Source organism: Hippopotamus amphibius, chromosome 15 (assembly GCF_030028045.1).
Source record: "Hippopotamus amphibius kiboko isolate mHipAmp2 chromosome 15, mHipAmp2.hap2, whole genome shotgun sequence".
In the NCBI taxonomy this organism is placed as follows: domain Eukaryota; kingdom Metazoa; phylum Chordata; class Mammalia; order Artiodactyla; family Hippopotamidae; genus Hippopotamus; species Hippopotamus amphibius.
In genome coordinates, this window is record NC_080200.1 from 22,000,454 (window position 1) to 22,023,311 (window position 22,858).

At 34.8% G+C, this 22,858-nt stretch overlaps 1 protein-coding gene across 1 annotated transcript; it reads right to left on the reverse strand.

Annotated features, from left to right (window-relative positions):
* Nucleotides 1-2,329: 2,329 nt before the first annotated feature.
* On the reverse strand, nucleotides 2,330-3,256 carry LOC130836133 (olfactory receptor 6F1). The gene has a single exon (XM_057708127.1). The coding sequence runs from the start codon at nucleotides 3,254-3,256 to the stop codon at nucleotides 2,330-2,332; it is 927 nt and encodes a 308-aa protein (XP_057564110.1).
* Between the last annotated feature and the right edge of the window lie 19,602 nt (nucleotides 3,257-22,858).

The window sequence follows — 22,858 nt, forward strand, 5'->3', positions numbered from 1 at the left end:
AGAATGAAAAAATAAAAAAGAAACCCCCAAATTATTATGTTTTTAGCTCATTATTGGAATATAATTGCTTTCCACTCTTGTACCAGTTTTTGAGGTACACCAAAGTGAATCATCTGTATTTAGACAAATATCCCCATATCTCCTCCTTCCCATGTCTCCCTCCCACCCTCCCTGTCCTGGCCCTCTAGTCATCACCCATCATCGAGTTGATTCCCTTTGTTATACAGCAACTTCCCACTAGCTATCAATTTTACATTTGGTAGTGTATCTGTGTCTATGCTACTCTCTGACTTCATCCCAGATTACCCTTTGCCCCCCCCCAAATTATTTTTTAATAGATTAGGGTGTTGTGAAACAGGCTTCTCAAACTTGAAGTTATGTACATTAACATCATCTTTATAAATTAAATTAAATTAAATTATTAAATTAAATTAAAGGACTGAGAAAGCCTTTAGCATTGACTTTATATTTCCACTTCTAGTAATTTACCACCAGGGGATAATTCTGAATAATAATATACTTTTTCCTAAATTGATTTTTTATACATTATTGGTTAAAAATAAATAAATTAAATATCCAGCAATTAGGTATATTTATTTGACAACACATCATGCAAATAATGCTTAAGCAGAGTTCCACTTTTTAAATCAACCTAGGAGGAAAGACCTAAGTTACTCTGTTCATTCTCAGTTATTTCCCTCACTTAAGATTAAGTCTTGGGACTTCCCCAGTGGTCCAGAGGTAAAGAATCCTCCTTCCAATGCAGGAGATGCAGGTTTGATCCCTGCTTGGGGAACTAAGTTCCCACGTACTGTGGGGCAACTAAGCCTTCATGTACCACAACTACTGAGTTTGTATGCCTCAATGAGAGAACCTGCATGCTGCAAACTATAGAGCTCATGCTCTCTGCAGCCTATGCACCACAACTACAGAGCTCATGCACCCTGGAGCCCATGTGCCACAACTAGAGAGAGAAAACACATATGGCACGGCTAGAGAGAAGTCCGCACACTGCAATGAAGAGCCCACACACTGCAACGAAAAAGATCCTGCATGCCTCAACAAAGATCCCACACTCCACAACTAAGACCCAACACAGCCAAAAAAAAAAAAAAAAAAAAAAAGGTTAAATCTTGGACACAATATCATGCTAAACTGACTCATTCATTTATCTGCATTAAAAGCTGAAAAATATTTCCTTGCTTTTGATATAATGAGGTGAAGTGTTCACCAGAAGTGATCAAGATGTTGAAGATAACTTTCACTATGATTAAAAATAACACCTGATTTTGTTGTTTTGAAAGTTGGAGGTCACCTATCTAAGCAAGAATGCTATTTGTCCTCAGAAAGTAACTATCTATTATTAGAAATTTTGATTCTTGGAGATCCCCAAAAAGTAAATTTAGGAATTTATTTTATTTTTTTAGCTCTATAGAAGTACAATTGATTTACAAAAAGTACATACATTTACTATATACATATGGGTTAGTTTGGACACATGCATACACCCAGGACACTATCACTAAAATCAAGGTACTTCACGTATTCATCATCTCCAAAAATTTCTTTGTGATCTTTTGCGGGTTTTTTTTTTTTTTAGAGAAGAGTAATTTCATGGATTTGAAACTCATGGTCACAGTAAATAAAAAAGGGAAGCAGATCATTGTACATTGTTTAATCATGATGACTTAAGAAGTAGACTTTCAACATAGACATAGTTTTTGAAAATTAATATTTATTATTCTCTCAATGAAATATTTTTGCCTGTTTCCTTCAAATATATACCTTCTTATTCTATCATCTCCTACTTTTTTGAGTGAGGACCCAGGAGAGATTTCAAATAATATCAGTATGAATAAATGGAGCCTAAATGGTAGCTGCTACTCCGTCCTACAGTCTTGTCTTCTACGAGAAGTGGTCCACATTGTACATGTGTGAGCCAGTATGGAACAGGGCAGATTACATCTGCAACTTAGTTAAGCATGACAAGTCCTCTTTGTTGCTTTTTACCTATAGCCATATAAAAAAAGGATAAGGGGAGGGAAATAAAGCTTTCATCTGTGTGTATTAATGGTTGAAAATAAAATATTTTGAAGTCATTTGGAGGAAAATCAAATAACCATCATAATTATTTTTTCTATAGTTATTTTTCCTTTGAAGCCATGGGGTATATAGTTTTTTTGGTTGTTTATTTTGTTTGATTTTTTTTTTCAGTTTTTTTTCCCTCTTTCTGTATGAAGGAAGATTTGCCCTTTACTGCATATTTTTACTTGAAACCTCTAAACAGATATGGAGACAATTGCCAGAGGTCTGTTTTGTTGCAGGTAGTTTATTTTCCCTTCCATTTCTTCAGCAGAGTTTCTCTTACCTCCTTGTTACGGAGAGTGTAGATGAAGGGATTTAAAACTGGAGTTACCACAGTGTTCAGGACATGGACAGCTTTGGTCAGATCCAAGGCCTCTTTTATGGAGGTGTGGACATGAAGGAAGATTGTGGACCCATACCAGATGAGCACCACTGTGAGATGCGAGGAGCATGTGGAGAAGGCTTTACTTCTGCCCTTGGCTGAAGGAATCCTGAGGATGGTGCTGATGATGTAGGTATAGGAGAGCAGGGTGATAAGGCAAGAACTTAGGATGACCACAAAAGCAATCACAAAGCTCACAAGTTCCACTGGCCGTGTGCTGGTACAGGCCAGGGTGATCCAGGGTGCAATGTCACAAAAAAAGTGGTTGATGGTGTGGGGACCACAGAAGGACAGGCTGCTGATGAGGACTGTGGGGACTGCAATGGCCAAGAAACCACAGACCCAGGAGCCCAGGGCCAGTTGCGTTGAGAGGAGGCTGTTCATGATAACCCCATATTGTAGAGGATAGCAGATGGCCAGATAGCGGTCATAAGCCATGGCTGCCAGGAGGAAGTACTCTGTGCAGCCCAGTGAGAAAACAAAGTACATCTGCAAAAGACAGCTCATAAATGATATGGTTTGGCTTCTCCCCAGGAGAATGGCCAGGGCTTTGGGGACTGCAGCTGTGGTATACCAGATCTCCAGGAAAGAGAGATTGCTCAGAAAGAAGTACATGGGTGTGTGTAGCTGGTGGGAGGTACACACCAACATCAAGATAGCCATGTTACCACCAACTGTAAGGATGTACATAACCAGAAAAAGCATGAAAAGGGAGAGCTGAAGGACCTGGGACCCAGGAAAGCCCAGTAGGAGAAAGTCCTGGGGGAGAGTTTCATTGTCTGCACCCATTGACTTACTGAGACAAACCAGAAAACACAGACTCCCACACTGAGGTCTTTGACCCAATCATGCAGTTCTAGAAAAATAGAAAGAAATGGATTCATGAGATTGCTTCAATAACTGAATGCAGACTGATAAGCTAACATTTGCTGAGTGCTTGCTCTGTGCTTGGAGCTGTGTGTGATTAATATCCATTAATTAAATGAAGTATAGAGATGTGCTATTATAATGAATTAATGGTTCAAGAGACATGTGCAAATAATTTTAGCAATATTGCAAAGATTGCATCTGTGGTTACACTTCAGATTCAAGATTCAAGATTCAGGATTCAGATTCAAGCAATTGCTTCCTGCATTTAAGATATTTTGATGCTTATTTGGAAGTGAATGAACAGGCTAAAAAGCAGACACTCATTTTGAAACTAATTTTTTTTTTTTTATTCTTGTAATTTATTTCTAAATGCTTCTTTTGAGGAAAGAGCCTATAAATTAGAAGATCAATTGGGAAGGTATAAACCAAACATTCAGGTCACTAGAACCTACATTTGAGAGACAGATTTTTGAACAAAGACAAAGTGGACTTTTGTGTCTTTGGTCTCTGCATTCCACTATGAAGGAATGTTTTCTCTCCCCATCCTCATGTATCACACTCTTACATTCTCACACTGCAATACCAAATGTCATCTCCTTCATAAATCTCAGCAGATTTATTACATGTTTACAGTTTCAACGAGCATGTTTATATTACTACAAAAGGGCTACAAAGAAAAGGGGTCCATATGGTGGGTATACCTTATTTATAAATGGCCTTGAAGGCCTCTTCTGCCTTCCTTTAGAGCAGTGATCTTAAGTTCTAATGGGCATATCGATCACTTAGAGGTGATGTGAAAATATTCCAAACATTCCAAAACCAGTCATCTGTGGTGGGACCTGTGATTTTGCATTTCTCACAAATTTCCAGAAGGGATCACTGCCTGGGGATCCTATTCTGAGGAGGAAGGATCTTGCATCTTTCTAATTTTGTAAATAAAGAAACTAAAGATCAAGGAGATGATATGACTCTCCCAAAGTTTTCTTGGTTGGGTAGAAAAGGCACTAGATTTTTAATTAATTATCCTAATAAAGAAAAATAAATCTTAGCTTAGACATTGAGGAGTTAGAGCAATAGAGTACAAAGTAAAGATGTCCATTAGCAATAAATGCTAAATAATGATTTTCACAAATTTCTTAAAGCTAATACGTTCTAACTCTCAGCCAAATAATAGAGTTAACATTTTTTTCTAGTTCAAAGTACTTATGGCCATTGTTAATGTCTTTGGTATTATCCAGTTGTTTTTCTTTAAAAGGTAATCAAGGAGTCACCAGGTAACCATAAACTCATAATAGCAGCTAATAATAGCTAACATATAGTGAATGCTTCCTTGGTAGTCACTAGCCAACTGTCTAACATGATCTTTGTAAATCCTATTACTTTGGTTTTATTGTTATTTCGCTAGTTTTACAGATGTGAAAACTGAAACATGAAGAGGCTAGAGAAGCCGTCCAAAGTGGAGCTGTGACTATCAATTCTAGAGGCTCAATCCCAGAGCCACAGCACTTCAGACCTGCTGCTTTCAAATACATTTTGAAAAACAGATATCTGATTGGACAATTCAAAGAAATTATATTTTAATTTATACTCAAAGAGAAATAATTACTTGATATCTAAAATAGAAATAGATCAAAGCTATGTCTAAAATCTATTATTTTATAGTATTTTAAAATGTAAAAATAAGGTGAATAAAACAATTACATTTATCATTTTCCAAATTTAAGAATCAATTTGTGATAACTGAAAATTAGAATGTAAATAGAATACCCTTTACCATATTATGAAATGGCATTTTCAGGTTTTACTTTTAATTATATTGCTGAATTTGTCAGACACCATGAATTAATAATACTTGCTTAAAGTATGTGATGACCATGCCCCACATTTAAAAGCCTTGTATATATAGCTCTAGATTTGAATATTTTTAGTATTAATTCTAAGATGACCTCTATGGGACTTTATGCAGATGATTTAAGAGTTTTAAAAAATTAGAGAAAGTAATATTTTGATTTAAGGCTCTAAATAAATAACCATATGATTATTTAAAATTAAATAACAATTGGATATGTTATGAGATTAATTTTTTTAACAACTTACTGCCTGATTTAACAATTAATTTTAATTTTTTACATTTAGAAACTGATTTTGCATACATAAGACATTTTTTAAACAAATAGGCAATATTTTAGCAAAAATAAATACATTTATGTTGCTTCTGATTCATAGGAGATTTGAGGTATTTATTGAATGCTATGATGGGTCTATTATATAGCACAGATTTGTGACAACAAATTTACCTATTAGTTGAGTTAATCATTGAATAGAGCATAATGAACACAGAAGAACCTTGTTCACTTACCCAGTTGCAATTCTTTCTGCCATAAATATAAACTCCATAAACTGTCTTCCAACTTTATATTTTCCCTGTTTTTTATTACATAATTTTGTTTTATTTAAAAACTATTATATTCTGATTTCAATAATTCTCTCTATGCCCCCTATTTTTTTATTTTATTGTACACCTTTTTCTTTTAATATTCATTACTTTTTGATTAACTCAATCTTCAATAGTCTTTTAAACTTGTTCTCAGTGGAAAATTTTCTATTTCCTTTTTTTTCTTTCTCTCTGGTTCTGTCCTATCCTAGTTATATTCTACTTTCTTTTAGTGTTCTATATTTTCTCAACCTCACTCTTCTTCCTAATGAGCTCCATCCTGAAAACAATTTGGTATTAAGTAAATACTTATGTGTTCATGGATCTTCTGGGATAAGGTGACATCTTAATTCTCTCTCTTGGGTACTTAGGGCTAGCTCAAGAAGACATGCTCTTCTGTAACATCTTTCTAAATGGGTGGTGTGATAGCACTTGCATGTGGAATCTAAGAGATAATACAGATGAATATATATGCAAAACAGAAACAGACTCAGAGATATAAATAACAAACTTGTGATTACCAAAGAGGAGAGGAAAGGGGGGAGGGACAAATTAGCGGAATGGAATTAACAGATACAAACTACTATGTGTAAAGTAGATAAGCAGCAAGGATATACTGCATGGTACAAGAAATTAGAGCCATTATCTTGTAATAATCTGTCATGGAGTGCAATCTACAAAAATAATGAATCACTATGTGGTACACCTGGAACTAACATAGTATGGTAAATCAACTATACTTCAACTAAAAAAAAAAAGTAAATGAATGGCTTCAGATTCTTTTCTTTCTTTGTTTTTTAAAAATAGCTCAAATTTTGATTTTTGATTTTATTTTTATTTTTTTAATATTTTATTTTATTTTATTTGGTTTTTTTGGCTGCATTGGGTCTTCATTTCTGTGCATGGCCTTTCTCTAGTTGCAGCGAGCGGGGGCTACTCTTTGTTGTCATGTGCGGGCTTTTCATTGTGGTGTTCTCTTGTTGTGGAGCATGGGCTCTAAGCATGCAGGATTCAGTAGTTGTGGCTCATGGGCTCTGGAGTGAAGGCTCAGTAGTTGTGGCATGCGGGCTTAGTTGCTCCACAGCATGTGGTATCTTCCCAGTGAGGGACTGAACTTGTGTCCCCTGCCTTGGCAGGCAGATTCTTAACCACTGCACCACCAGGGAGTTCCTCAGATTCTTTTCAATCATTTGATTTAAAAAACTAAATTGTAAAGTTACTGTATGCACAGAAAAGAAATATTTCTTGAGATTTTAAATATGCTAACTTGTGTCCTTTGTCTTGTGAGAACTTCTAGCAAATGCAAATAAAGAATTTGTAAAAAAAACTTTTTATTTTTATTGGAGTATAATTGCTTTACAATGTTGTGTTAGTTTCTGCTGTAGAACTAAGTGAATCAGCCATTTGTATACATATATCCCCTCCTTCTTGGACCTCCTTCCTACTCCTCCCCCCATCCCACACATCTAGGTCATCACAGAGCACTGAGCTGAGCTCCCTGTGCTGTACAACAGGTTCCCACTAGCTATCTCTTTTACACATGGTAGTTTATATATGCCAATCCTAGTTTCCCAATTCATCTCACCCTCTCCTTCACACCCTGTGTCCACATATCCATTCTCGACATCTGCATCTCTATTCCTGCCCTGCCAATAAGTTCATTTGTATCATTTTTCTAGATTCCACATATATCATCAATATGCCATATTTGTTTTTCTCTTTCTGACTTACTTCATTCTGTATGACAAACTCTAGATCCATCCATATCTGTACAAACTTTTTGAAACAAATCAAGCAGAATCCACTTAGACAAATGGCCTTAAGTTTAAAAACAAAATTAAGTAATATAAAGCATGATGTAACTGGAAATTAAAAATTTACTTAGAATAAGAAAATTAAAAATCTGCCTGGCTGCTCACTACACTAAAAAAGAAGGAAAAGAAAAAGCCAAGTGCAAACATGACAAAATAACTTCACCCATGGATAAGTTGTATTTATACAGTATCACAATAACTTCCTTCTTTGAGTGATTGGTGTTTTCTTACTGACTGTGACATTTTCTTTAAAATCTTAGGTTTTCAAAGACTTTGCTATTTTAAACTATATAGGGAAGAATGAAGAATGCCACCCTTCTGGAAGTACCTAAATCACTTTGACATGGACAGACGATCTCACTTTCCAATACAGATCCAGAGATTCAGATAAGAATTTTCTGGACACAAAATTTATCATGTATGTTACCTTTGTATTTCCAAGGAAAAGAACTTTTAAGTCCTCTTTACAGTCTAGATATAATATTGATGCTTTACATGGAGACTAGCTTTATGCCTATAAAGCCCTCCTTCATTTAAATTCCATCTCAACTCCACCCTTTCCCCAAATGTGTAACAACTCTATTTTGTTTTGTGTAGTGACACACCCCATGATCACTATCATTTGTAGCCTCTGTTATTGCAATGATTTGATAAACCTGACTTTTCTGGACTACATGTGTGTACTTAGCAGTCTTTGGTTGATTGACCTAGGACAGAACTAAAGGAAGAGTGAAAACTGTAAAAAAATAATAAACAGAAATTTTAATTAAATAGTGTTGGCATACCAGAAGGCAGAGCTTTCACACCTTGAAGCAATAGCAGAACCCAACAGGAAGAAGAAAGACTAATCTTATTGTGCATCTTCCTGACAAAGGATTCACCCAAATAAAAGTCAAGGACTCTGTCTGCTATAGCACTCCCAACATTTTTTGCCCTCTGTAAAAGCATTCTCCTTCCCTTGCTGTGTGGGAACTTGCACATGGTTGCCATGGTTACAGACCCTGAACTGCAATTCTTTGCTTATCCCAAGTAAAGTCATCTTGCTGCAGAAATATCTGGCAATCTATGCCAGGTCAACAAAATGCATGCCATAGCTCATCTATAGAAATATTTCCTGAGCTCTAGAATATTATTCATATTCACTTGCAAGCCAAACAATTGTGCTAGACAACTGAATTTTATCTACAAAATACATCACCATCTATGTATTGATAGCATGATAGCACTGAGAATTAAACTACTGTACAAAGAAATGTAAGGAATAGAAAATAAATAAAAACTGTTCTAGCTCTCCTTTGCTATTTATATCCAATATGTTTGTTTGTTCATGTAAGTGATCTGAAAATATCTTATAGAGTATACTTACCAATGCTTAATAAAAGTAGACTTGATCTCAAGTGGCCTTGGCCTGCAATGGCTCGAAGGAAGATTTCAGTTCCCTGCCAGAGATTAAAGTAGATACATGGCAGTGAGAGCACTGAATCGCAGTCACTAGACCAGTGGCCAGTGACAAGGCCCCTCACCCACTGGCTTTGTAGAAATTAATTTCCACAAAGAAACAGAAAGTAGTGAAATAAGCAAAGTGTTTATTAGGAGGAGAAATAGTATGGATAGACATATGGGCAGACTCAGAGAGAGAGTCGCACCCTTGTGGTAGATTGAATCACATATATGGGGCATTTCTTCTGGGTTTCCTTTAGCCAATCATCTTGTTTTGCCTGGTTCTGAGTCCATATTTGGTATGTGTACAGATTTCTTAGCTAAGTTGGATTCTAGTGAAGTGATCTATGGGCAGTTGACATAACTCCCTTTTTGACCTCCAAGGAGTGTTTCTACACATGTATAGCTGGGATGCTCTCCTTGACCTCGAGAATGAGAAATATGTGGTCTCTATCTTTTATCTGGACAGAACTCAGCCTCCCCTATTATCCTCCTGCTATTACCTTCATCTTGGAGTATCTATCCACAGGGGACAAACTCCAGCTCCTCAGCTGGAGGCCATCTATCTCCTGTCTCAGACTTATTTCATTATACTTGGAAATCTGGTAAAAATTAGTGATCAAAATAGAGTATGACTGCTTTCTAATTGGGAGGAGTTTTAAGAAGGTCTTCAAGTAGGAGAGAATTTAAAGAAGAGGTACAGAGTATTTTCAGCAGGGTGAATCACATCCTTTAGAAAAATATGTTGCTTATTAATTTGGGGGCCTTGAGTATGAAATGGACCAGGACCCTGTGGGGTACAGAATCCTTACTGTGTCCCCTGTTTCTTGTGTGAAGTAAAGGCTTTAGTCTCCTAGATCTTCCCTGAGTTCCAAAGAGCAGATTCAAGCAGTTACTACTTGGGGAAGTGAGGAAATGCAGAAACAAAGGAAAAACAGTCAAGAAACAATAGTTCAGTGATAAAGCAGAGTCCTAGTTTCTCCTCAAGGGATCTACATAACAATCTGATACATACCTTTGAGTTATTCCACAAGAACTGAGGCCCCCACCCCTGTGGGGGATGCTAAATATATGCTGAGACCCCAGACTGGAACCAGAAGGTTAATGATTGAGATTCCTGGAACTATCCTGTTAACCTCACCACCAACCAATCAAAAGGCACTCATACAACCTGTAGCTGTCACCCCCAATGTTGCCTTTAAATACTCTTCCCTGAAAACCATCAGGGTCTTTTGAGCACAAGCTGCCCATTCTACTTGCTTGGCACATGCAATAAACCTTTCTCTGCTCTGAACTGGTTTGTTTGGCCTCACTGTGTGTTGGACATACAAACTTGGGTCTGGCAACAAGCAAATAGTTTGTGTTTGAAAGCCATGAAAATGGGGACTTCCCTGGTAGAGCAGTGGTTAAGAATCAGCCTGCCAAAACAGGGGACATGGGTCTGATCCCTGGCCTGGGAAGATCCCATATGCTGTGGAGCAACAAATCTCATGTGCCACGACTACTGAGCCCACCTGCCACAACTATTGAAGCCTGTGCACCTAGAGCCTGTGCTCCACAACAAGAGAAGTCACTGCAATGAGAAGCCTGGCACCACAACAAAGAGTAGCCCTGCTCACTGCAACTAGAGAAAGCCCATGTGCAGCAATGAAGACCCAATGCAGCCAAAAAAATAACTTTAATTAATTAATTTAAAATAAAAAGTCATAAAAATAGGAGTTCTTAAAAAGTATGAAAATCAAGAGAAGGGAGTTTGAATTTAATTGATAAATTAATAAGTGACCATGTTCAGTTAGTGGTCAAAGTATTGAAAAATGTATATGAAGGGGAGCAGAATTTGTCATTCCAAAATATGCCACTTTGGCAGGAGGAGAATTTTGAGCTAAAGCAAATCAAAACCCAACAGATTCAGAAAATCTCTTTACCTCCCTCTCAACTGCTTACATTTACATTGGAAAGGGGACCTGTACCAGGAAGAAAGCTCTTATCAGAATAGCTTTTTACATAAGAAACTTATCTGCATAACAGGCAACCTGTGTTTTCCAAACATCTTCTCTGCCTTCCTGTGAATGTTGGAGATACCTTGGTATCCCCAGACTCCTTCTCCTTTTCTTAGCCCAGGCTATTATATAAACCTCAATTACCTGGCTGCCCTTTGGGTTTTCATATTTTTATGGGGCTCCTGTACACATGCAATTTGTTTTTCTCCTGTTAATTTGTCTTATGTCAATTTAATTATTAGACCAGCCAAAGAATCTAGAAAGGAAGAAGAAACTTTTTCTGCCCCTACATATATCACAGTGTTACCAGGTCCAATCTCTCTCTGCTTACTGCACAACAGGCCAATAAATCAGGAGATGAGGTGTTGAAGCAAGGAATAGAGACTTTATTTGGAAAGCCGACAGACCAAGAAGATGGCAGAGTAGTGTACCCCCCAAAAATCTTATTGGGGTCTGGATGCCAGTTTCTTTCATGGAATCAGAGGGTGAGAGGCAGTGAGGAAGTAAAGTAAAAAGGGCCATCAGTCTTGCAAAACATCTCTTCAAATGGCCTGTGTTGGGGAGTGTATGTGTTAATTTCTTCTTTTCTGCAGCCATTCACAGGTGGGCAGGGTCAGATTGTCTCCTTGTGAGCTGAACAAAGGCACTTCTGTTTAACATTCAGGCAGAGGGGTAGGTTTCTCTGTGGCAGACCATCATGTATGCTTACAGCTGAAGACAGCACTCCTTTAGTGATTATAATAACAAAAGCAAAAGTTAAAGAAACAGACCCAACATGGGATCAGATTTGTTTTCTTCCATACTACAACAGCTATTTTGCAATATTTTCAGTGTCATGGCTTTCCAATGTCCTCTTTCTAAACTGGAGTTGAATTTTTCAATAACAAAAATCTTTAATTTTTTATGTTGCAAGACTCTATGTTGATATTGAAAAAAAAATAATGTATTGGGGTAATTTTTGGTAAACTTTTGTATGGAGGGTGACTTGGGGACATGTATAGAAGCCCCCTCTGCATTAAACCATGATTACATTACCCATTTTCTGGTATAATTACTAACAATTTTTTTTACCATACTATATTTTTAATGTTTATTCATAAGAATTGTATGTATATGGAATGGCAAATAGGTTTTCTCTCAAATATAACTTCCTTTAATTGGTAATGACTTATCAAAGAACTATAGGTAAATGACTTTCTTCAGTGAAGGAGTGGGGTAAATTGTTCTATCAGATGTGAGTGTAATGACTACCTTGATGCAAGCTGAAGGGTGGGATGGACTATTGAGGGTAGATAGAATGTTCTGCATCTGTTTCTTTCAGGACCACAGGAACCTGCCTAGTAAAGGAGGATGTTTATATCATAATTACTTTTCTAGTTTTTCAGTATAGCCTTTTACAGTCTCAATCACTTGTGGGTCAATAGTTTTACCTTCCTAAATTCTTCTAGGTAAAATGGCAATTTTTTTTATATTTCAATATTTTATCAACACCAATAAATGCTTTAATTTTCAATCTGGATTTACATTCTTATTTGTAAATTTTATATAATTAGTGTACAAAGTAATATATTGTATTACAATACATCATGATTTACTTTTTTTTTTCTTTTCAATGGATATTTAATTTGCCTCCAGTTTTTCACGATCACAATATATTTTGCAGAGATCAGACTTAACTACGTCTTTGAAGACAGCAATAGTGGTAGTCAACTCTCAGAGGAATATACTCTGAAATATTAACTATAGGGCATAACTATCTTGAACATCTCACAATAGTGAGAATTGCTCTTCAAAACATTTGAATAAATTTATATTCTGGGTCTGATTCTGATCTTTCCACAATGTTGCCAATACCTGATTTTATAAGTATATAAAATTTTGTGTATCTGATGACTGTAAAGAGTATGTAATTTGGATTTTAATGTGTTTTTCCTTGAACACTAGTGAATTTCACCATACTTTCAATGTTTAGTTGCTTTCTAGGTATCTTCTTTAAATTTCACAATTATATACTTTATTTTCAATTAAATTATGTGTCCTAAATTAGTTTATATTATATATCACATATTCTAGTAACTGATTATTGCTTATATATTCTGTGAACATATTTTCTGAGACTATTCTTCCTTTTTCAAAATTGTTGTGCATTTGTCTTTTAGAAAAATGTAGACATTTATACAGTCATATTTACTAATAATTACTTCTGGGACTTCTGCTTTTCACTTTTGTTACCAAACTCAGGTTTGACTGCTTACTGCTTGAAAGCCAATACTTGAGAGGCAAGTGTTGATTGGAAATGAAAGTTTGCTTTATTTAGGAGGCTGGCCACCTGGGGAGAAGGCAGACTGGTGTTCAAAAACTAACTCTAAAGACTCTGCTCAACCATGAAAGTTTTTAAAGGGAGAATCATTTGGGGAGGTGTGCAGAGTCTTCATCATCTTTTATCATGTGCAGACTTTCTTCTGATTGGTTGGTAGTAAGGTAAAAGGGTGGTGCTCCAGGAATCTTGTGCTCAGTCTGAAGTTACCATCCTCCACCAGGGTGGGTGGGGGTAGTACCTGTAGAAGAACTCAAAGATGTATTATATATTCCTTGGGGAGGAATGAGGACCCTGCCTCATGGCTGCACTATTATTTCTTCACTTCTCCTCATTTGTTTCTACATATCTTTCCTTCCCTGATTAGCAACTGTTTGAATCTGCCCTTTGCAACTCAGGGAAGGTCAGGAGGCTGAATGAAGCCTATTTCCTACAAAGAAGAAATGGGGGACATGGAAAGGATTTGTACCTGGGAGGGCCCCACAGGGCTCATTTCAATTTTGTTTAGGTAATTCTTTCTTGACCATGTCACAGAAACAGTCCTGTTTTCTGTGAAATATTTTGAAGCTCTGATTTTCAAGTTTAGATTTTTTAACTCATTTGAATTTGTGGTGTGTGTACAGTGTAAGGTAAACTTTTAAAATATTTAATTCTAATTTTGTAAACACTATTTTCTTCTCTAGTCCTTTCTTTTCCTCTGATATGTAATGCCACTTCTGTTTTATTCTAGTTCACATTTATAAATGGGTTGATTTCTCTTTCTCTGGTTCATTACCTGTCACTAGACAACAGCATTCCTTTAATAGCTCTAATATTATAGAAACCTTGGTATTTATAAGACCTCTATGCTGCTTCTTGCTTCTTCTCTTAAACAATTATTTAATTTTCATGGTTTTTCAATTGTCCAGGTGAATTTTAAACAAACATTTAAATTCTACATTAAACTATTTTAAATATTTAAATAAAAGCTGAATGATAATTTTGGGAGATTTGACACATTGTTGAGTCTTCTTATCCCTGTACATGGTATATGCTACCAGTAGTCTCATTTCCTTTATATCCTTCAATGACTTTAAAGGTTATTTTCTCAAAAAAAGTATTTTTTTGATGAGAGCTATTCCCAGATAGTTTCTAGCATAAAATATCTTTATGTTTATGTAATGCATCTTTAGTCTTTTTTTAAGCTAGGACTTTCGCTTGGCCATTTTACCATGAAAAGTTGACTTTTGAAAGTCCAAGTCAGTCCCTTGTAAAATGTTTCACATTTTGGATTTGTCATGTGGTATTATTATATTTTTTTCTTTACCCTCTGTTTTCCTGATAACTGGAAGTTAGATCAGACATTTGATTAGATTCAGTTTAAACATGTTTATCAAGAATACGTCAAAGGTGATATGTCCTACATATTGCAATACAGCAGGAAGAACATAATGACAAGTTTTACTATTAAGGATGCAAATTTTGAGCACCTAATTAGGTAAACTACCATTAATTCTCTCCATTGTAAACACAGTGTAGATAATTCAAGGTTAAAGTCTTGTGAAGAGGAAGAAGAATACCTTTTTGTAAAAAAATCTATGGTTTTAAGTTCTTAACTGGGAGAAAAGTATACATGTGCATTTAATATAAGTTGTATGTAACATGGGAGACTTCATAAGGAAATAAAAACCCAAAGTTATAGTTAAATTTAAGTATTTTTATGCTACATTTGATGAAGAATGGAAAGTGTTGTAAAAATATAATAAGAGTATGAGCTGAGTGTAGCAAACTGGGAGAAACTTAAAAGGTACTGTTCATTTAGATTTTTCTATTTCTCCTAGTCTTCAGAGATAAGAATGTTCCTTTCCTCTGGGTATAGGGAATGCACCTCTTACAGGATGGTGTATGAACTACTTCAGGGGAAGGTCCTAAGCATACCATTCTTTTTGCATCTGCCATTATTAAAATTCCTTAACTTGTGGATGGACCTAGAGTCTGTCATACAGAGTGAAGTAAGCCAGAACGAGAAAAACAAATACCACATGCTAATGCATATATGTGGAATCTAAAAAAAAAAAAAAAATTGTACTGATGAGCCCAGTGGCAGGCAAGAATAAAGTTGTATATATAGAGAAAGGAATTGAGGACATGGGCGTGGGGGGTGGGGAAGGGGAAGCTGGGACAAAATGAGAGAGTAGCATTAACATATATACATTTACCAGATGTAAAATAGATAGCTAATGGGAAGCTGCTGCATAACAGAGGGAGATCAACTTGATGACTGGTGATCCCTAGTCACCTATCACCTAGAGGGGTGGGATGAGGGGGTGGGAGAGAGGCTCAAGAGGGTGGGGTTATGGGGATATATGTATAAATACAATTGATTCACTTTATTGTACAGCAGTGTAAAGCAATCATACTTCAGTAAAGATCTGAAAAAAAAATCCTTACCTTGAGATTTTCATTGTGCCATGGTGCCATATTTTAATATGCAAGATACCAAGGTAGCATGTCCTAAACCACATCATTTACCCACCTGAAACTTCTCCAAAAAGTTTCACCATCCAGAAACTGAGTTGGTATATTACCTCACAAAACATTAAATTAGTGTGAGTCTTGAGAATTGTTCAGTATAAATAAATAGTTATGTCTCATTTCAGGGGGCAATGGTATAGATAGGAGTAGGTGCCCACCTAAGTTAGATCTCTATAGAATGTGATCAAATAGGCATTTAATGGGGCCCATTTCTATGGAAACAAAAAGATCAACAAAGGTTCATGGTTAAAACAAGCTATAAACTAAGTTTTTGAGTCCAGTGGGCAATAAGTCAAGATTTCTAGATTTTAGATTTGAAGTATCCTTTTTTAAATTTATTTATTTAAATTTATTTTTATTTTTATTCTTTTTTTTTTTTTTTTTTTTTTTTTTTGTAGCTAGCAGCTTTATTTGTAATAGCCCAAAACTGGAAACAGCTCAAATGTCTATCAACAGGTGAATAGATAAATCATGGTACATTTATAGAAAGGACTACTACTCAGCCATAAAAAAGGAATGAATTACTGAAGCGCACACACATGGATGAATTTCCAAATAATTATGGTGAGTGAAAGAAGACAAAAAAGTATAGTATGACTCCACTTTTAGGTAATTTTGGAAAATACAAACTAATCTATAGTGACAAAGCTGATCAGTGATTGCCTGGGGATGAGAGGAGCAGCCAGAGAGATTATGAAAGAGCACAAGGAAGCCCTTAGGGGTGGTAGGTATATTCATTATCTTGATTAAAGTGGTTACATGCATGTCAAATTTTGCCAAACTGTACACTAAAGTCATTTGCCTTTTTCACTGTTGAACACCACTGCTGTTTTTCAAAGGTTAAATCGCACATGATAATGCCATCATTCTTTCAGCAAATGGGATGTGTGTTTTAAATTTATTTATTTAAATTTATTTTTATTTTTATTCTTTTTTAAAAAATATTTTTTCACTGCATTGAGTCTTCATTGCTGTGCACAGGCTTTCTCTAGTTGTGGGTAATGGGGGCTACTCTTCATTGCAGTGCGCAGGCTCCTCAGTACGATGGTTTCTCTTGTTGCAGAGCACAGATTCTAGGTGCATGGGCTTCAGTAGTTGTGGTGCATGGGCTTAGTAGTTGTGGCTCACAGGCTCTAGAGCACAGGCACAATAGTTGTGGTGCACGGTCTTAGTTGCTCCATGGAATGTGGGATCTTCCTGGACCGGGGATCAAACTCATGTCCCCTGCATTGGCAGGCAGATTCTTAACCACAGAACCACCAGGGAAGTCCCTGAAGCATCTTTAGATAGAGCAAAGACATCCAGTGGCAATCTGACAGATTTTCATGATTTGCCATTTACATGTTTGGTTATGTCATACCATGTAATGACAATACCTGGTAATATTTTTCGAGATATAATAGATACATAGCATTATATTACTTTTAGTTGTACATAATGATTTGATATGTATATATTGCCAAATTATTACAGCAATACATCTAGATAATTTTCTGAGTGACTGACAGAGCAATAGGCATGGAATACTCACTAAGAGTTTCTAAATTCTGGAGGTATCACACAGGGTGAAAAATAAATTGTTTCATCTTTATTCACAAAGGTATACTTTACCAAATTGCTGGAGGAAGTAGATAAAAGAGGAAAATGTTTCCTTAAACCTGGAAAAACATTAAAGAACCAGATATGATTCAAACAAGTTTTTTTTTCAGAAAATTATAATTATTCCCATAAGTAAGCTTAACAGTTTTTTAAATCCATAACCTTCTTCATTAGTTCTGGAAATTCTTACTCAGGCCAATGGTATAATCTCAAAGTTAATCAAATGTTGCCATCATGAAGCATTTTTGCCAGTAGATGATTATAAACACTTTCAGAGAAGTGTTTCAGAAGAATCAAACAATAATTGACTGAATGACAAAGACTTATAATAGTCATGGTTAAAGTTCTCAGGAGTGTTCCTTTTATACAAACTTTTGTTATTTTTGTGACATAAAACATTTTAACAATAACCAGACAATGGAAATATAAACAAATTTTTATGAACTTTGTACAATTTTTGCAATACCTGTATTAATAACATATTCATACAAATATAACCTAAGAAGGTTTACTATTACTTCTTAATTGACAATTTTTCCACCTAATTTCATAAATCAAATCAAATAATTAGTTTAACATCCTTTTTTTGAAGATGAGAGACAAATTCTTTAAGATTTTCCAAAAGCTTTCTGGGAACTCTCAAAGTTAGGTCAAGGTCAAAATAAACTCATTTAGAATTTGATTTTTGGAAATTTTCAAAAATATCAAAAACTTTGAACCTTTGATTAAATAGGAACAACACAATTTTTTTTTATCAGTGTCTCTCCAAATTACAGGTTAGATTTCTTTTATTTTTAAGAGTCAAATTTGCTTGTCTTTCAGTTGATAGCTAGTTATAAGCATAAAGTTTTTTTTAAAGCTCTTTATTGGAAGTTAATTGCTTTACATTTTTGTACCAGCTTTTGAGGTACACCAAAGTGAATCAGCTGTGTTTATACATATATCCCCATATCCCCTCCCTCCTGTGACTCCCTCCTGCTCTCCCTGTCCTGGCCCTCTAAGTCATCACCCATCATCTAGTTGATCTCCCTTTGTCACTGTGTTCATCAGTACCATTTTTTTTATAGTAACCTAAATGCCCATCAACAAATGAATGGATAAAGAAGATGTGGCGTATATATACAATGGAATATTACCCAGACATAAAAAGGAATGAAATGTAGCTCTATGTAATAAGGTGGATAAATCTAGAGTCTGTTATACAGAGTGAAGTAAGCCAGAAAGAGAAAAGCAAATGCTGTATGCTAACTCATATATACAACAAAATTATTCAAGCAAAATGATGATAAAATATTTTAAAGGTAAACAGAGAAGCTTACATAGTTGTAAATAAAATTTAGATTTTTTAATTTTGAGAAGGCTCATTTTTCAATGAAATCATAGACTTGATAAAGACACAATGAAACAGAGGAAACTATTCTAAGACACAAAATCTTGGTTTCCCAGAGAGATTACAAAGGTAAAGAAAACCTCTCTTCCTCCTTTTTTTTAAAAAATACAATTTCTCAAGAGCAAACCCATAATCTAAGATAAATTTGTCATTTTAATAGAGAAAGAAAATTAAATTTTAGTTTTGCATAGGCTTGCTTTTTATATTAAAGCATATTTTAAAATCCCTTATAATAAATTCATTCAGTTATAACCAATTTGACCACACAATATACAATTATCTCTGTTTCTTTCTCTCTTTCATTTTAACTTTCTGCATCCATTTAATTTTGTCCTTTAAGTAAACTTCATATGAGAAAATTACTCTCCATTTCCCTTAACAAAAATGCATCTTTATATACCATTTATTTTCTTACAAAAATCACATTCTATTTCTGTGAAATACTTTGCATACAGAGGTTTTTTCTTTTTATTTCTAGTAATTTTAACTACTTGTATTGATTAGAATTTTAACCCTTAGAAACCTCAATTTTCAGTGAACACTAAGAAGCAGACAATTCTGACATATAGAACATGCTGTTACCCAACCCATATAGTTTCTCTGTAATAAGAAGTCAAAAATAGATAAACATGTACTAAGTAATGAATGAAGGTTTTCTCACTTAAAATTGATCTAGGCATTTTAAATAAAAGTATCTATTACTTAGGTAAGCATTGCCTCAAGATTTCAAGATATCAAAAGTAACTTTGAAACTATTTTTAAGTAGACATATTATAAAACATAATTATTGTTGAAAACGGTTTTATTAAACTATTATCATGCTTACATCCATCTATTTCACTTTTAAGTAACAATTATACTTGAATTTCTTGTAAAAATTTTATGAGACATTAAGCAAAGTTAGCTGTTATAAATTGCTTTTTTTCTTGTTGACAAATCTGAAAAATATTGAAAAAATATCACAGAAGGAGGAAATGTAAAAAGTTAAACATATTTTTTAAAGTGATGTACTTGACATATATCATCAATTAATTTTTATTGCATATTTTGTTCTTAGGTTGAATTTACACTTTTATAAACTTAAATATCTAGTAGCAATAACATAAGCCTGTTTGACCAGTAAAGTTAGGTAGAAAAATATTGTATGTCTGTGTTATATTTAATGCTGATATTCTGAAGACCTCAGTTTTTATTTTATCAACAATATTATAACTACCTTTATTTACCAAAGATTATTCCAGATCATGTAAACTTAAAAAAAGGGGTTAGTTTCTATATTTCTGAAAGCTTTAGAAATACTTATTTTATATAAGTGCTCATTTATCTTCAATGTGAATGAAAATCCTTTAAGAGATTTTATAAATTAATTTAGTAATATCATATGGAGGTAGAAAAAATATCACACATCTATAACATTCACATAAATAGACATATATAAACATATAGAAACATGCAAATAAACAAAGCATATTATAATTTTTATTGTAAAATTATAGCCATGAGTCAATAGAACATAGCAATACAAACTTTGTTTTATTTAAAATAGCTTTTATTTTCTCTACTTTTTATCCAAATTGTGTTTTAAAAAGTGAGACAAATTAAGGGTACCTGTTTACCAATATCTGTAGAGGAGACCTTCAAGACCTTCTTTGTCCTGGCATATAATCTTATGTTTGTAGGCCTTGGACAAAATTTTAGGTGAGCCACCAAGGAGACATCTAGTGGCTGTCTGGATGTTTCCAAGGTCATACTAGTGACCAAAATATTGTCTATTTCCAATTAGCATTCTTTCCTTTTTTTTCAGCCTCAGGTAGTTGCTTCTTGGGGATACCTGAGACACTTGAGAGTCCCTGATGGAGGGTAGGGAGTCCAAAGTTTGTGTGACTATAAGGACTAGAATGAGAAAAGGTCTGGTAGGGGTTAACAGAAGGATGGAGGAGGGAGGGTCCCATAGGAGGACTTAACAAAGAATTCAAGCAAACTGAATGGAAGCTCTAATGTGGCAAAAGAAAAAAAAGAGGAACAAAAGCCATAGGAAGGAAGAGACCTTGGAGGAGCCAATTTGGATATATCTTAAGTTTCTCCAAGAGACGATGAAATTCCAAGGTATCCTCAGCAAATCATGCCAACAAGGAGATGGTCAGAGTTGGCAGAACATATAGTCAGGTGGGATTTGAAAAATGAGTTTAGATCAACTGAGAAGTTCCCATGGTATAGAAGGATCAAATTGAGAGAAAGAGAGGCCTTAAGAAAACAGCTCTCTTCAGGTTCTGAATATCCAATTAGGTCAGCTTCTGACCACAGAACTCTTTAAATAAAAATATCCTTTCAAATATCTTATTATCAGGTCAGATTTCAGCTTTGACAAATAGCACATATTCCTGGGAGTACTGAACTCTTTTTCTTATTTTTTTTTCTTTTCATTTTAAACAAAAGCTATACCAATCAAGGGACTCAAAATCAAAGCCAATAATCCTATATCACCTAATCATGAACTAAAGAGGCATTCACAAAACTACATACAATGAAGCCATTTCAAGGTCCAGAACTACTCTCAAAGATTAACAGATCACTCAGACATTTACAGTAATAATTAAATTCAGTTCTCTTTGATATCTTGCCAACCTATGCTTTATACATATTTTTCTTTTTTTGTAGTTTAAAAAAAATTTATTAGGGTATAGTTGATTTACAATGTTGTGTTAGTTTCAGTTGTACAGCAAAGTGAATCTGTTAAACATATACATATATCCATTCTTTTTTAGATTCTTTTCCCATATAGACCATTACAGAGTTTTGAGTTCCCTGTGCTATACAGTAGGTGCTTATTAGTTATCTATTTTATATATAATAGTGTGCAAATGTCAATTCCAATTCTTCCAATTTACCCCTCCCCTCCCTTATCCCCGGTAACCATAAGTTTATTTTCTACATCTCTAATTCTATTTCTGCTTTGTAGATAAGTTCATTTGTACCCTTTTTTTAGATTCCATATACAAGCAATAAATGATATTTGTTTTTTTCTGTCTGACTTACTTCACTCAGTATGACAATCTCTAGGTCCACCCATGTTGCTGCAAATTTCTGAAATATTTAAAGCAATGCTATTTCAGCAATAAAAGTTTGAGGGTACCCTGTGTCTTTTCTGTTTTGACAATTCTTCCTATGCAACTTTGACAATCAATACAAGTACAAATCAAACAAATCTAATTATGTTTAGCATATAATTTTTCTTTAAGGGAAAATAATAAATAATTTGGGGATTTTTCCATAGACCACCTGGGAAAACATAGGTTTATATGTAAGAGATATCATGAATGTTTAATTTCTTTTTTTTTTAACAGACAATAAACAACATATTTAGAGTGTACAATTTGGTATCCCAGTCTCCCAATTCATCCCCCCCAACTCTCCCCTCTTTCCCCACTTGGCATCCATATGTTTGTTCTCTACATCTGTGTCTCTATTTCTGCCTTGCAAACCGGTTGATTTGTACCATGTTTCTATAGTCCACATATATGTGTTAATATACAATATTTGTTTTTCTCTTTCTGACTCATTTTACTCTGTATGACAGTTTCAAGGTCCATCCATGTCTCCACAAATGTCCCAGTTTGTCTACTAACTTTGGGTTTTGTTTGCTCTTCTCTCTCTAGTTTCTTTAGGTGTAAGTTTAGACTGTTTATTTGGGATTTTTCTTGTTTCTTGAGGTAGGATTGTATTGCTAAAAACTTCCCTCTTAGAACTGCCTTTGCTGCATCCCATAGGTTTTGGATCATTGTGTTTTCATTGTCATTTTTCTCTAGGTATTTTTTTATTTCCTCTTTGATTTCTTCAGTGATCTCTTGGTTATTTAGTAGCATATTGTTTAGCCTCCATGTGTTTGTGTTTTTTACAGTTTTCTTCCTGTAATTGATTTCTAATCTCACAGTGCTGTGGTTGGAAAAGTTTCTTGATAAGATTTCAATTGTTTTGAATTTACCAACGCTTGATATTTGATCGAAAATGTGATC